We start from the raw sequence: 15,497 nt of genomic DNA, 5'->3' as shown, positions 1-15,497 counted from the left end.
GCAGGGGCGTATCCCGGCAGCCAGCCAGGATCAGCTCTGGGAGCAGCAACCCACTAGGAAAGATGGTGGTAGGACTGAAGAAAGGGCAGACTGCGCCAGTGGGAGGGATCCTGATAGCGGCAGGATGGGAGGGATGCATCTGCCCGTTTCTGCTCATTGATGGCAGAAAAGCAAGATCCTCTGCCTCTGCTGTGTGCTCCAGTCTGGGGCCTGTCCTCTCTTAACCGCTCTGTGCAGTTTCTGTAGCTAGGGCTATTCAGAATAGACTCAAAGACCAAAAAATGCTCAGAAAGATGACAGGGTGGGCACCCACATACCTAACCCCTCCGAATCAGCTGCCTCAAAGACTATCAGAGGTGAACATCGATGCTGTTTGCCCCTGGTGCTGAAGGCTCAACAGAAGAAACTCTCCTGTGCAAACAAGGGGACTATTGCATCAAAGGGGGTAGAATTTACTATGGGATGCCTGGAGGAATTCTGAGATCAAACAAGAGAATTTGGGGAATATACAAACTTATTATGGGATGTTTTGGAGATTGGCCAAAGGAAGAGGAAGGGAGGGGTTGAGGTGAGTCAGGGAGGAAATGGAGAGGGATACAAGGGACCAGCTGCCTGTAAGCACTCTGCTGGCCAGTACGTTTGTCTGGCTGAGCCCTGCATCTGATCACCTCAGGCTGTCATGTCTTCTTATTAAACTCTACTCCTGAGTATTTACAGTGTAAGTTTGCTCTCTGTTCCCTGTGAGCGTGTGTGGTCCTCTAGCAAATAGTCAAGCTGGACTAGCTGGTAAGTGAGAGGAAAGCTTGGAGAGGAGGCAGAGATACCAGACAGACTATCGATCTGATTGGTAACAGGGAGACCCGTGGGACGGAGCCAGATGCCATAGCGACCTGTGAAAGGGATTGCCCTGAGCATCAATACTTGGAAGCAGGATCATACTGTTTGCCCGTCAACGCGGCACTCCTCTGCCTGTGCTGAACTGTTTGCAGTTGGCCATGTCTGTAGAGAGCGTGTGTGTGCGCACATGCATCCACACGTGCATCTATTGGGAATTCGCACTCAGCCTTACTACAGGTAGGACTGGGAAACTGTTGAGGATCAGCCTCTCATCAAGACCAGCCCAGGAGGTGGGGAGTCCCCATGTCCTTTAGCCCACCAGATTCGGCTGCCCTTAGGTTTCCAGTAGGTCATTGTCTCTGCTCCCCTTTCCCAGCTCTGGTGTAACCTGGAGCATGCAGGAATGCCAGGCTGGCTCTGAGGTTCCAGATATCAGCCAAGGGGAAGGACACTCATGGGCAGATTTACACCCCAGGAGGGATGCCTGACCCATCTGTGGGTCAGGCTACAGCCTCGTGGCTCTGTCCTCAAGGCTTGGCCAGCTGCACTCACCCGCATGTTCGGATCGTCCACAGAATGTCGTGCCCGCACGATTGCCTCCTCCGAGACCCGCGTGTCCCCATTAGTCTGGATCTCCAGCACTGCCATCTGGGGAAGAAGGAGTGCAGCCATGTTTGCATGTGGCCAAGCCCTGAGTCAGTGCTTGAGGGCTTCCCAAAGGGACATCCCCTGGCAGGGTGGCAGCTGTGGACCTTCTCATCAGGACGCACAGCCCAGCCAAGCTCCAGATCTCCTGGGCTCCTCAGTGCTCCCTGGCTGCTGTATCCCTGCACTCAGGGCCCTTTTCTTCCCTACTGCAGCATTCCAGGCTGCTCACGGGTTCACAGCAGTGCAGACATGGGAATTTGCTCCCTGGGCACTGCGCAAACTGGGGGACAATACAGACGGCACCAACAGCCCCATAGTCTGCCTGGGCATGCTGTGCTTGGCGGTGCACATCCTCCTGAAGCAGCATGGTCTGTCCCTGCCCTCTGTGCCCTCCCTTCCCAGGAGGAAGAGGAGGCACCAGCAGAGATGGCCGAGAGGCACTAGCCAAGCATAGAAGACGTGAGCTAAGCCTGTTGCTGCACCCAGGGCAGAGTGGGCCATGGCAGCAGACAATGTTCTGCTGACCCCAGAGATGTCTCCATCGCTGCAAGGAATCCCCAGCTCGGAATCCCCAGCTCACACTGAGGTTTGGAAAAGGGGAAGGAGACTCCTCGGGAAGCTCCCCAGGCCACCATGATCCCCAGCAGGCTCAGCAAGAACAATCCTGCCCTGTAACCAGAGGTCACCGCAGGTTCCCAGATGCTGCAGCCATCCTGCTCCGTACCTCCAGTGCACACATCCCGAAGGAGAAGATGTCCACAGCAGTCCCGTCAGCCTTTTCTGCAAAACCAAGCCAGAACCACATCAGGCCAGAGGTACAGGCCACCACCCGCTCACTCTGGGCACAGCCCCCTCACGCTGCCTTATCCCTATAGATGCCTCTGCCTGCACACGCCTGCCCTCACCCCTGCCCTCCCTCTGCCCACGCCTCTGCTCATGCCTGCTTCCCCTACCCAAACACACATTTTCTCACAGTTCCTTGCACAAACCTTTCCCATTTATTCCCCTCAAATTTGCCCCAAAATAGTCATGATGTGGATAACATCATGAGTTTTCACATGGCACAAAGATTCTTTACTCCTTTTTCCATAAATTGTGACATTTTACATGCTTTTGAGTGTTCCTGAGCCATGAGCTGACCTTTTCAGAGCTATCTGTGGTCACGCAGAGATTTTGTTCCTAACCAGTAATTGCTAATGCACAGTCCATTCCCATGTAGGCACAGCTTTTTCCCACGTGCATAGCTCTGCACTAATCAACGCTAAATTTTACCTGCAATGTTATTACACAGTCATTCATTATCACAAGATCTTCTGTGACTCATGGCCACCAGCTTTAGGTACGAATGCACTGAATAATTCTGCACTGCTGCTAACATACTGTGCCCACACTTCACACAGGAGCCCTTTCCATGTCCCTGCGGGCACCCCCGCTGCCTGCACGCCCTGGCAGACAGACCCCACACTCACGGCCATACTCCGGGGGAAAGAAATGTAAGTTGCGTAGCTCTTCCCTCTCAACCCTGATGGGGCTTCGCAGGTCATCTGGGAGGGCTGCGTTGGGGAACAAGAAATGTTCTGCATCACAACTCTGCTAAGCTGTTTCCCCGCGGCTGCGAGCACAGACGGGTGCTCCGAGGTAGCAGGGATTCCTGTGTGCACTCCTGCCCATGCAGACCACCCGCAGGGCACTTGCTCCCCCAGGAGACCCCTCTGCTCCCACAGTAGGAGCCGCGATTCCCTGATGGACAAAGGTCCCCCGTGCCTGCAGAGCCCAGGCCTGCTCTGCTGTGCCGCAGTGCCTCACTGGGAGAGGCACCCAGGGCCCCCACCCAGGAACAGGACTGATGCGCTGGGAGAGGTGGCAGAGGGACACTCACCATTTGCAAACACCCTGTGCCAGACTGCCGGTCAGCGCCGATCCGGAAGTGGAGGAGTAAGAAGGCATGGAGCAGAGCACACAAACAGAAGAGAAGGTAACTCTAAGCCTTGCGCCGGTGATGCACGGGAGGTGCCCTGAGGGACCCTGCAGCTCTCGCCTCTTCTGCCCAGCCGGAACCCCCTCGGCACACCACCCTGCACAACTCCCCCACTCCCTTCAGCGGGCAGCTTCCTCCTGCTGACTATTCTCATCAGCACTTGAAGCCACGGGCCCGCGAGGGCAGCAGCACCCTACCTGAACCAATCTTTATGAGCCCGTTGTGCTGGATGAAGATGGTGTCGCTGGTGAGGTTGCCGTGGATGATGGGAGGCTCGCAGGAGTGCAGGAAGCTGGGGAGGCACAAAGCTGCCTTGAGCACATTCCCGGCGCCCAGCCCAGTGAGAAGCAGGGCAGCTGACAGTGCAAGCAACGGCAAGCTTACCTGAGAGCAGACAGGATCTGAGTGCACCAGCGCTTCCAGGCCTAGAGCAGAGACCAGAGCTCTCTGTCAGATGAGACACCCATCAGAGCCCAGCAGCCAGATTGGGTCATTCCTACCTATTACACAGTGACTGGGGAAATCTGCCCTCCACTAGCCCTGCAGAGACTGCTACTCAAAGATGAGCCACGCACTGTGCCAGTGACAATAGTCTCCTTTCCAGTCCCTGTTCAAAGAACACCATCAAAGCTAAGAACTCATCTTTACCAGCAGACAGAGCTCCCCTGAGCCCCAACACCCTGGTGGGAGCATGGACAGACACATCACAGAGGAGGCAAAGCTAGCTATGGTTGCGGGGTCCGTGTATGTAGTTTCCTCTGTATACACCAACAGTGAGTCCCAATTCCAGGAACACCTAACTGCACTGATGTGATACTGAGCTCAGACTTCATGGCAGGGCTTGCAAGGCCAAGCACAGGGCCTCCAGAAAGGTCACACAGATCCTCAGTCACAACCAGCTGAGACCTGTCCACAAAACCATTAATCAGACCCAGAATGAGTGGGTTTGCAGGTGAAACTGGTCCTTCAACCCAAGTAGTAACCTAGCCACAAGCACACCGTCCCTCGTTGAGGGTGGTGGAGACACAGGCGCCCCAAAGCACAATGCAGCCCCAGCAGCAGTCAGCATCATGCAGCTGAACCTCACCGCAGCAGGTTCCTCACCCTCAGGGTCAGACCCTAGCAGCAGGATCAGTTTCTGGCCTGTGCCAGGGAAGTTCTGCTCTTGCTCTGGCCCTCACCAAGAAGCCATCTCCCTACAGAAGAGAGTCCCTGGGTAACTCAGGGACCACCCATACGTATTTGCTGTGTGTTGTAAGAGACCAGAGACCCTCTCTGTGCCAGCGGGCATAGAGCTACCCACTTCACCTGGGACATCCTGTGTGTGCTCCCAGGGCACCTACCCTGGCGTTCATGGCCTTGTGGTTTTTCTTCGTTTTCTTCAGGAACTGTTTCAGGCTCCCTGAGGAGACGTACTCTGTGATGAAGATGACCTGGGAGGGGAGAGAGGCATTCTCAGCCTCCCTGCACAGCCCGTGCTGTGCACAGCCCATGGGCCACAGCAGCCAGCAGCACGCAGCCTGTGCCGGCCCCACACACGGGTAAGAGCAGGCTGCCGGCAGACATGCCCCAGGGAAGGAAGGGCAGTCTCGGGGAGCAGGATGAGGAGCAGAGCTGGGATACCCACCTGGCTTTCACTAGCATCCCTCCCCCAGCCCAGGGACTCCCCAGACACTTTGTCTCCCAGAGTCCTCCCTACCCGTGCCTTGGAGTCTTTCACATCCAGCCAGTATTTGTGAAGCTTTACGATGTTGGGGTGATCCACAAGCACCAGCTGCTCAAACATGGTCTTGATCTTCTCCTGTGGGCAGAGAGAGGACAGGTGAGATGGCAGGTCCTGGGACATGGCAGGACACCTCTGAGAGCAAGGAAACCTGGGGCTGGGGAGCAGGCTGTGCCCCCAGTCACAGGAAAAGCTGGTTTTGGGACATGGAGGACACGTGGAGCTGTCTCTGAGAGAGAAGCCAAGGGAAAACACGATACCGCGAAGACAGAAGCGCAGCATGACAGGCTGTGATTAGCACTGCCAACCAAGGTGTGCTGCTGCCCATGAACAGCAGGAACCGGCGCTGCCGCCCAGGAAGGTGTAGCGGGCGGTCTCAGGGGAGGCAGGCGCAGTCCCCACCAGAGAGGGATGGCTCACCTCGTGTGCTTTAAAGGCCTTCTTGTCAGTGAAGAGCAGTTCATTCCACACCACCTCCACACCCTCCTCTGTGTCCATGGCAAGGAAGGTGCTCTGGATGCCCGGCATGTTCCCCTGATTCACCTGCGAGGCACAGGAAGGCCTGAGACAGCCCGGCTGCAGCCCTGCCGACAGCTCCCAGCCCCACCAGCAGCCCAGCGTGGAGGAACGTGCTGCATGGATGTGGGCAGCCTCTGCTATCGCTCCTGCAGAGGACTCCAGCTCACAGGAGGCTCTGGCCGGGACACAGAGAGTAGAGCAAATGCCCAGCCCGCTGCCTGTTCTGCCCTGCCCTCAGGACCTGCGTGCTTGGGAGCTCAGGCATTGCAGCAGCCGGCACCATTTCTGCAGGACATGGGGGCACAGGAGAGAGCCAGTTCTGCTGGCTCCAGCCAGAGCTGGAGATTACGAGCAGTTCCCATGCCAGCCCCTCTCAACTCTTCTAGCCCAGCGAGAAGCTGGCAGTGACAGTCACCCACCGGCCCCACTCCTGCACACAGACAGGGACCCCCACGTGGACCTCACTTCCCAGCAGCCGCGGGGGGAGCGACCCACACCCACAGCTGATGGTCACGCTCATGCTGGACAGGGCAAATTAGAAGGTCCAGACAAACCAAAGCCGTAACATCACCTCTTTTAACATCCCAAGGAGACGGGGAGCAAAGCCCATGCCCCACGGTCTGTCTGATGAGTTCCCATCCCTGAGCTCACAGAGCTGTGTCCCAGGACTCCACGGAGAGCAGCTCTGCAGACATCACCTCCACATGCCACGTCCAGCACACAACCAGCCACGGCAGCCCTGTCCCTGTGCCGGGCCTCTGCCGATCCTGCCTTCAGGGCAGCACCAGACCGCCAGTCCCCAGGCCAGCCAGGACCGCTGGGTGCCAGCTGCAGCCCAGGTAAAACCTGCTCTAAAGGCACCCAGTTCCGACAGGGGCTCAACAGCACGGAGACACCCCCGCCCCAGGTCCTGCCTCCCGAGAGCGGCGCCTGCTGCATCCTGCACTGCCATCCGCTCGGGGCTCTGCGCAGCCGCTGCCCTTGCTCTCTCCTCGCAAAAGCATCACTGCACGGGAGCAGGCCTGCAGACCCCGACCTGCCCCCTCCCTCCCCCAGCGGGCCCGGGGGCAGCCCGGGGCTGGGGCCAGGCCGTCCCCCCCTTCAGCCCCAGCAGCTCGGGCAGAGGCAGCGCTGCCCGCTCCCGCCTGCCATGCGGCAGGGGCAACGCGGAGCTGCTGGCAGACAGATGAAAAGAGAGATTGTTCTGCTGCTTCCAGGGGCCGGCACGCAGCGTCCCGCTGCCGGGGCTTGGACCGCTGCGGCACGGGGCAGCTGTGGGCGCAGGCGCGGGCACGCAGCTCCCCCAGCTCATTAGCAGGGGACAGACGGACAACTCGTGGCCCAGTTCCTGCTGCAGACGCACAAAGCACCTCTGTTACTTGTTCTCTCCGCGCACAGACTCCATGTGGTTCGCTCAAAGCCCAGCACGGACGGCCAGCGATGCAGCCAGCTGGCCTCGCTGACCACAGCCGTCCCAGCAGCCTCCCGGGGCTCCCAGCACAAACACAGCCAGTGCGGGAGCGCCCAGCCAGGGCACCACTGGGGGAGCCGCTGCCGGGGGGTGGTGGGGAGACGGCTCAGCCCTCACCCAGACACTCCCACAGCAGGGCTGTCACATCGGCCGCTGTGAACCCCAAGCCACGGTCCTTCTGGAGAGGCTGATGCTGCTGGTCTGAAAGCACGGGTGGGCTGCAGGAGGAGGGGCTGCCTGGCCAACGGGGAGCAACAGCCTCGGCAGGAGCTCTCGCAGCTGGCCCAGGCTGAGGCAGGTCTCAGTGGAGGCTGTGCCGGCATGAAGGGTGTCTAGGGGTAAGCACCCGTGCACCACGAGGGTCTGCTGGTCACAGAGCGCTCTGTGAGGCCGCTCTTCCACCTCTCTCTAAAAATGTCACTGGAACATCAGCTCATGGTCATGAGAAAAATCCTGTCCTGAACCCAGTGAGTGGCTACAAGGCCAAGAACAAGGAGTCAAATGGAGAGCACGGACCCAAACAGCCTTTCCACTGCCACACAGACACACGGGAGCAACAGAGTTCTGAATGGAGGTTCCTGATGCCTGGCTTGAAGGCACAGCCGGGCCTGAAAACCTCAAGTGCCACCTCCTCATCTATCTGGTCGCAGGGTCACAACGCTCCTGTGTTCACACACTGAGCCTACAGCGGGACCCGACCCGCAGGGCTGCCGCACACCATGCCTCCCATCCCGCCTGGATGAAGCAGGTGCCCACCAGCGCCGTCCCGTCCCTGGGCAGGCAATGCCGCCTCCCGCTTGCTCAGAGTAAGAACAGCCAGGCTGAATCGGACCAGCTGCCTGTCTGAGCGTGACCCACAGCAGAAGTCCAGGGTCGTCCCTCTGCTAGAGCTTTGAACAACCCGCTCTCTGAGCCCGAAGTGGTGTCCTGGTGCTTAAGGCTCCAGACAGTGGGTCTGCTGGTATCTGAGAGACTCTGGTATGTGGTGAGGAGCATGAGATGGGCCTGCGGGGGAGGAAACGTTCCCTGTTCCGTGCAGATGCAAACGTGCTCAGTCTTGTGCCGAATGACAATAAAACTGATACTGAACAGCTGTCTTGCGCACCGAGCTCCGAGACAGCATAAATAAATAAATGCTGCATTATAATCACAGAGGTGACTGGGGACAAACGGAATCGGCCACAGGTCACCTTGATTATCTCACGGCATGCCTTTCAGGGGTTCCTGGCAGCTCCACATGCTGCTAATGGTGGACACCATGTGGAACACGCAAAACTCCAGAGCCAGACTGGGCAAACTCCCTGCTCAGGCTGCTTCCAGAAAGTCCTTGGCAGGAGCTGAGGCCAGCCTGGAGAGATCACTGGGGATAAGTAAGTGAAGGTTTACAAAAGATCAGATTGCATCTTACAATAAATCGCTCCCTTTTGAGCTTTTCACATCAACAAAGACTGAAACAGCCTGCAGAAAAGGCGTATAGTTCTGGGGCCTTGGGAGAGCAGCTGTTACACAGGGCAGGCATGGGGCTGGAGAGCAGCAGACAGGCGTTTCTGCTGCCATTGGCATTTAGACACGATTTGGAGAAGAAAAGAAGGACAAGGTGGGTTGTTACCTTTCTTGGGTCACTCGAGGAGACTGGGGAAAAGGCATGGCCACGGTGCCTGGAGGAGAGGCCACTCTGCTGGTCTTCTGCTTCTCCCCAGAAGCCCGCACTCGTGTCCTCAGGACAAGCACATGCTGGCCTCATCCCTCAACAGGGACATCTCGCTGCCCTCCTGTGCCCCCCAGAACACCCCTCCACACCATCTGGACCAGGACACCCCAGCCACCCGGGGGACAGTGAGGAGAGAGCAGTGCAAGAGGCCTCCTCCACTGATCCTCCCAGGACCTCGGCATGGCAACAGGACCAGGGCAGACAGCTTCTGGGCGAGGAAAGCAGTCCAGCTCCCGGCACAGCCATGGGGACTGATCACCGGACCAGGGCACCCTCCTGTGCCTGAGCAGCCATCTCGCATCCTCAGCCCCCAGCACTGATGTGTTTCTCCTACACCCGCTCTCCCCTCTGCCCTCCTGCCTGTCAGCGGCAGAAGCACCCAGTGCGGCTCCAACCCAACGGCAGGCTGTCAGGCAGGAGGCTGCAGGGGTGAGCAGTGGGACGTGACCCTCACCACCCGTTCCTGCAGGGTCCCTTCACCCCCATAAGGCCGTCAGTGCGGGGGCAGGGGGTGAGATGCAAAGCAGCAACAGGGAAGGGGAGGGAAATGGTGTGTTCTCTTCTCACAGCCCGAGCCCAGGCATCGCCATCGCACAACCATCCCAAAAAAGACCGTGCCAACAGAAACACAGAGGGGCCTTTAAGGAGGCCACCAGGAGACACCCGACCAGGCTGGAGGATACAGCAGGAGGCTGACCCACAGCCTCCGTGCATCCCGAGGCTGGAAGGAAGAGGACCAAACCTCTTCAGGAATTTTCTGGACTGGTGCTGAGCCAGAGATGAGGGGAAAGATGAAGTTTGAGGAATCAAAAGCCCATGAACGTACACGAGAGCAAGGCAGCTGCCAGCACCCTGTCCGTACGAGAGTCAAGACGGGTGTGCTTCCCGAGATGCCACCCGGTTCCTGCCTGCCTGCGGCACAGCGGGCACGCAGCCCGTGCGGGGCAGAGCCCTCCTCCACCCGCCACAGGCTGGCAGCAGCCCTGCAAGTACCTGTGGCCCCACCGCCCGTGGGCTGCAAGCCACCGCACCGGGCGCTGCAGAGAGCCCTGGGGACAGAACGCCAGGATGTAAGAAATGGCACCGGAGGACACAGGGTGTCAAGAGACGCAGGCCAAAGAGACACCCAAAGGGAGAGCCAAGCAAGGAGGAGCAGTTCCCAGATTACAGGGCCCCTGGCCCCCAGGCTCACGAAGACCAGCCATGCCATGCTGGCAAGAGCACCAGAACCCACCTGGTCGTACAGTGACAGCGGACACATGTTGATGCTACAGGTCACAACACTCGTGCACGTCTGTCAGGGGAGCAGTGCTAGTACTGACTCGCCACAGAGCAGAAACCCCTGGTTGCTGGTAACGAGCAGGACATGAAGATGGGGATGCTCGCTGCTTGCACAGTTTACCTGACTCCTCGTGACACAGTGACGTGCTACCCCTTTGGGAACTGGCAGGATTTGCTGGGGCCACAGGGCTGAGCAGGGAACACAGTGTGCCTGGGAGAGCACTTTTGCAGAGTAAATCCCATACTGGCCCTCCCCTCCAGTATCTCATAAGCCTGGGTGACAGTAAAGGCTGTGTCTGAGCTCCTCAAGGGACTTCTGTTCACGTTACAGTTAGCAAGAAGGTGCTGCTAAGGCATGGGGACACACCTTAGGCAGCGGAGACCGTCCTCTCAGAGCAATGCATGCAAGCAGCAGCGACAGGGGACTGTGTCTCTGCAGGGACTCCCAGCCACTGCCTGAAGCCCTGGCCCTGACAGAGGCTGCACTCCTCTCTCCACCACCCCACGCTATGCAACATGCAGGGCAAAGGTGATTGTTGCAACACGGAAATATTTTTTTAAAACATGTAAAAGGAAAAAAAATGGGCTAAGAGGGCTGAGGCCCCGCTCTGACACTTGTGCTGCTTCCTTCAGTTTACCAAGGGACAGGGACAACGAAGAGCAGAAGCTGGAGCAGGTCCTGCAGCAACAGTGGCGTGCAGGCAGCGGGCACCCAGGGAGCGAGGGGGGCTCATCCACAGTCCCGCCGTGCACGTGTGATTCTCTGGGTGAAGGGCCGAGACACCATCCTCCCCTGAGCCGGGAGCTTTCTGCCCAGGGCCTGAGACGCAGCGGCACAGCTCCGAGCTCCCTCCTTCCAGGGCCCCGTTTCAAGCACTGGCTCTGCCACCGACAGCCCCGTTGTCCGCAGGGAGGAGGCCGGGACCAGCAGCAGCCACAGGCAATTATGAAGCTCAATCTGCTCCTGAGCCTGGCTGGGCTGCTGCTGCCTGGTTTGCACCTCGTGGCAGGTACGCCAAAGGCTGGGACAGAAGGGCCAGCTGGGTGACATCCACCCATACTGCTATCTGCAGTCCACAGCAGAACAACCGATCGAGCCTACAACGAGGGATCTGCGGTGCCAGATAAACCTGTTCTCTCTGCGTGATCGTGTTACACAATTAGCAGGTGAAAGGAACACATGAGAGGGAAAATATTTTGATTCCAGTGAAGCATTTGATCCGACCTCTCACAAAAACATATTCTCAGCACTTACTCAGACCCGCGCCAATACAGGGCTAATAAGCTACCAGCTGGAGAGACCTAGCCGAGCAGGGATGGTGGCGTGCCGCTTGCTTCACAGAGCTGGGAAGCAACGGCATGGGTTGGGGCAAGCTCTGCTGCGGTTCAACATCAGTGCAACCACGCAGAGAAGCGAGGCAGGTACAGGTGAACAGCACTTGTCCTGGGCAACGCTGGAGGAGCGGTGAGCCTCAAAGAGGACAGAAGGGGCAGAGCTATGGGCAGAAATCAGCAGTGGCATTCAGCCAATCAACTGGGAAAATAACCAGGTACCCGGCTCCGCTGCAGGCAGGGGAGACCAAGGGAGGGAAACAGATTCATGGCCAACACAGCAGGACGTGCAGCGGCAGAGCTCTCCCACCCCAGAGCATGAGGGACACCTACTCCGTCCAGCTCTTTTCCACGAACTCTCCCTATCCATCCCCAGGAGATCCCCTGCCTCTCAGCAACAGCAGGGAGCTTGATGTTCAATGCCTGTAGACAGGGAGAGGAAGCCTCTCCCAGCAGGGTCTGGAGCAGACCTCCTCCGAAACGCAGCCACCCACCAGCCTTGTCCCTTTGCTGTGGGAGGGAGGGCTGGAAGTCTCTCCGTTCTCTCCACACCCATGGTTGCCCTTCCCTCTTTTCCAGCAGCTGCCAGAGCAAACACTGTGATCCCTGTTCTCCTTCCACTGCTGAGAAGAAGGACAGAAGAGTATTTTTCCACTGCGCAGATAAGAGCCCGGACAGATCCTGCACGCTGAAGGCAATACAAGTGTTGTTATTTCCTGGGCAGAAGATGAACCCCTGCACACATGCCTGGCCTGCGGACGCCCGGCAGGAAGCCAGACCGCTGGGCGCTCTTCGCTTTCCCGCCGGGCGCCGCACGCCCCGGGGGCCGAGGCCCGAGCCGCCGGCCAGCTGAAGCTGAGCACTGCTTTGCTCCCTGGCTAAACCGCACCTTGGAAATTCACTGGCAGCGCTGCTGAAACCCGGGCAGGCGCTGCCCCGCGGCAGCGGCCCAGCAGTTTGCAGCGGGCGTTAGAGACGGCTCTGCAGAATGCAGGAGGGAGCGGATCCCTGCCGCCAGCCTGCACTGGGCACCAGCAGCCACGCAGAGCCCAGACGGGTTGGGGTGGGAGCAGGAGGTGCCCAAGGGCAGGGTAAGTGTGCAGTGCTCTGTCCCGCTGCCGCAGGCCCCCAGTGCCCACCAGTCTGAACTGGGAGCAAACGCCCAGACGGGCTTTGCAGCGCTAGTCCAGAAACCAATGGACTGCGTTGGCTGGTCACCCAAGCCCAGCTGAGAACACCAAGCAGCAACTCTTTACGAGTCAGATGGGAGACCGGTGACCAGTATGAATTAGCCCACTTAACAGGAATTTGGTGTTGACTGCACGGGCGGCGGGATTTGCCCTCCTGCTGCATTGGCACGGAGCGAACCCGAGCGGAACAGCTAAGCTGTCAGCAGTGCAGTTTCAATGAAGGCTAACAAAAACACCTTGCTGACCAGTATCTGATCGCTACAGGGGAATGCTAAAACATTGCCTTTCGCTCGTTTACTGTCAAATGCTAACTTGTCAAAACTTGATCAACCAATGAGCATTTGATCATCTTTTAATCCATTTTGTAACATGACCGTGAGACGCCTCCCTTGTCCCAGAAGTAAAATATAAATGCCTCTGAGACTGTGGCGCGTTCTTTGATTACATCTGAGAAAAAGGAGGAAGGAGACAAGGGACACAAAAGGGGTACAAGCCTGCAAGTCTCATACAATGTTTGGCCACTGTAAACAAAAATACCTGCATGGGAAAACCAATGAAAGGGCAAAAAAAGCTTGGCTAAAAACAGGAAAGGGAACAACACATGGAGAATGCCAGTAGTTGTAATACTTCTCTTTCGTGCCTAGTTTGGAGGGAGCACAGAAGGAGCAGCCTAGGACTGCTGAGCTGCGTGCACTGGGGACACGGTGGGGAAACTAGAGCAGACAGGTAGTGCCTTGGGAGCACGCAAAGTAGCCCAGGAGCAATGAGTTGCAAACAGACATTCCTGTGCAGAATATGAGTGGAAATAAAAGAGCATGTTACCGCATGAAAAAGGACAAGTTTCTGCACTAACCTTTACCACTCGTATGACGTCACCTCCCTCCCCAGCAGTGAGAACAAGGCAGAGGATTGTTGTGACCGGGTAAGATCATGAAGGATTAAAGGATCCTTGAAATGGAGAAAGTAGCACGGGGAAAGCAGACCTGACGCAAAAGGAAAACAGTCCTTACGCACTGCCCACACAAACTAGACGGGTAAGGACGAGAACACTAAATCTAGCATGCAAAGTCTTGTTTGCTGCTAGACCCACAGAATACAGGCTGAGAAGAGGACTTCACCATCTGCTTCCAGCAGGCAAACTGTATATAGGTGAGTTACACCACCTTAGTTCAGACAATTTTGTCTTGCTTTCACAAATATCCTCAACTAATTAGTGGTTACCTGGGGTGCCCCACCTCCTATTTGGAGCACAGAGCAAAGCCTTATGATAGTAACCTGTCTGATCAGCTGAGGCCAGCAGGTTCCCAGGTAAACTCATCCTGGAAAATTAAACAACAGCAAACAAAAGCCGTACAACCAGTAAGGGGTAGAAAAAAATAAATGGCATGAAAGAAAGAGCTAAGTCCTTCAGCTGATCCCCTCGGCTCTGGAAAAGCACTTTACAACAAAACACACTTCAAGTCCTAGTCACCTGGGAGGGCTGGCAACAAAGCAGCTTTTAAAAATAACTCTGGTGGCAACTATTAAATACTTGGATGCTTTCCAAATAATCTGTCACAGAACTGGTTATCTTCACTGCAAGCTGCAAACATAATTAATACCTAAAAAAAGGGAACCCCCCTTGCACCTCAGTGCATTTGGATGCTTAGATTATTTTTCCGTATTTTGTTTTCTTTTCTGATCTGTGGGAACCTATAGCAACACTTCAAGGTCTCACAGATTTTTAAATATCACTTTATTTTCTTTAAATTCTGCTTCAGCATTTCTTCTCTACCTCTCTATTATTGTTTCCCTACTGCCTCTCTGTCACCCTGCTGGTTTTATAACTTAAAGCTCATAGTTCCAGGGCTCTGTATCACTACACATTCAGTCATTAACCATTTTACTAAACAAGGTGACCAAAAGGGTAGCAATGGACTATTTCAAGTGAAAATGCGACCAGCCCTGTTCTAGCCATCAGAAGCAGAACGCCGTGTCAGAAGCAATGGGAGAGCTACAAGCAGAGAAGCAACTCTAAAATTTGGTCCCGTGAACCACAGCTGAGCTTTGCCACAGCAAGCATGCGCTCTCATCTGAAGGGAGAGGGCCCTGAGGAACACCAAGGCAACCCAGAGCACGCCTGGTCAGGACATTCCTGCAGGGAGCACAATGGGCAGAGCCGCCAGGCGGGAACACCCAGAGATGCACTGGGAAGGTTGTTGAAATAATGGCCTGAACCCGGTCCACGTTACAGGTTAATGCGGTGGTACCAGCACTCGCAAACAGCAGAGTCAACAAATATGTACTGGTCTAACAGTCCCCTTTCCAAATGCTTAAAGGGTTTGCAAAAGCAAAGCTACATGGATAAAAACAGTTTGATCTTAGTAACAAGGTGCTAGGGTTCATTCGGGAAACTGTATTCAGACAAGAAAAGTTGCAAAACTTTTAACATAAGCAGTAAACCAAGTTTCTTCTTCCTTGCTACTCTTACTCCACAGGTGGATGGAAAAAGTAAATTAAGTCATCAAACCAACACTGCAAAAAAGGTATCTTCCTAAATGGAAAAGTCTACAACAGCAACATTCCTCTGCTGCGCTGTCACGCTACCAGCAGGGAGAGAAATGAAAGGGGCAGAACATGGGTTGTGCCGACACTGAATGTGAAGTCACTGGAGGATTCACATGACTGTTTCTCCACCTAAGTTGCAGAAATACTGTAAAAGTGCCTTTACTTCCTGAACTGCTCGCGGAAGTCTGTGACTTCATATCCATCACGAATACATGCATCATAAATAGGCACAGGAAGTTGTGAAGGGAAATGTTGTCTTT

The 15,497-nt window shown here is 56.2% G+C and overlaps 1 protein-coding gene across 1 annotated transcript in view; it reads right to left on the bottom strand.

Annotated features, from left to right (window-relative positions):
- Positions 1–15,497, bottom strand: part of NRBP2 (nuclear receptor binding protein 2) — a gene marked incomplete at both ends in the record, with an annotated part of 28,572 nt that overhangs the window by 9,611 nt on the left and 3,464 nt on the right. The window contains 9 exon segments of the mRNA XM_082015050.1: positions 1,390–1,485; positions 2,210–2,265; positions 2,955–3,038; positions 3,365–3,388; positions 3,661–3,755; positions 3,848–3,888; positions 4,807–4,896; positions 5,163–5,264; positions 5,607–5,729. Of these exon segments, the coding sequence (XP_081871176.1) occupies positions 1,390–1,485; positions 2,210–2,265; positions 2,955–3,038; positions 3,365–3,388; positions 3,661–3,755; positions 3,848–3,888; positions 4,807–4,896; positions 5,163–5,264; positions 5,607–5,729 (711 nt within the window).

Source organism: Phaethon aethereus (assembly GCF_964289735.1).
Source record: "Phaethon aethereus genome assembly, chromosome: 2".
Taxonomy (NCBI): Eukaryota; Metazoa; Chordata; class Aves; order Phaethontiformes; family Phaethontidae; genus Phaethon; species Phaethon aethereus.
This window is presented reverse-complemented; position numbering and strand designations above follow the sequence as displayed.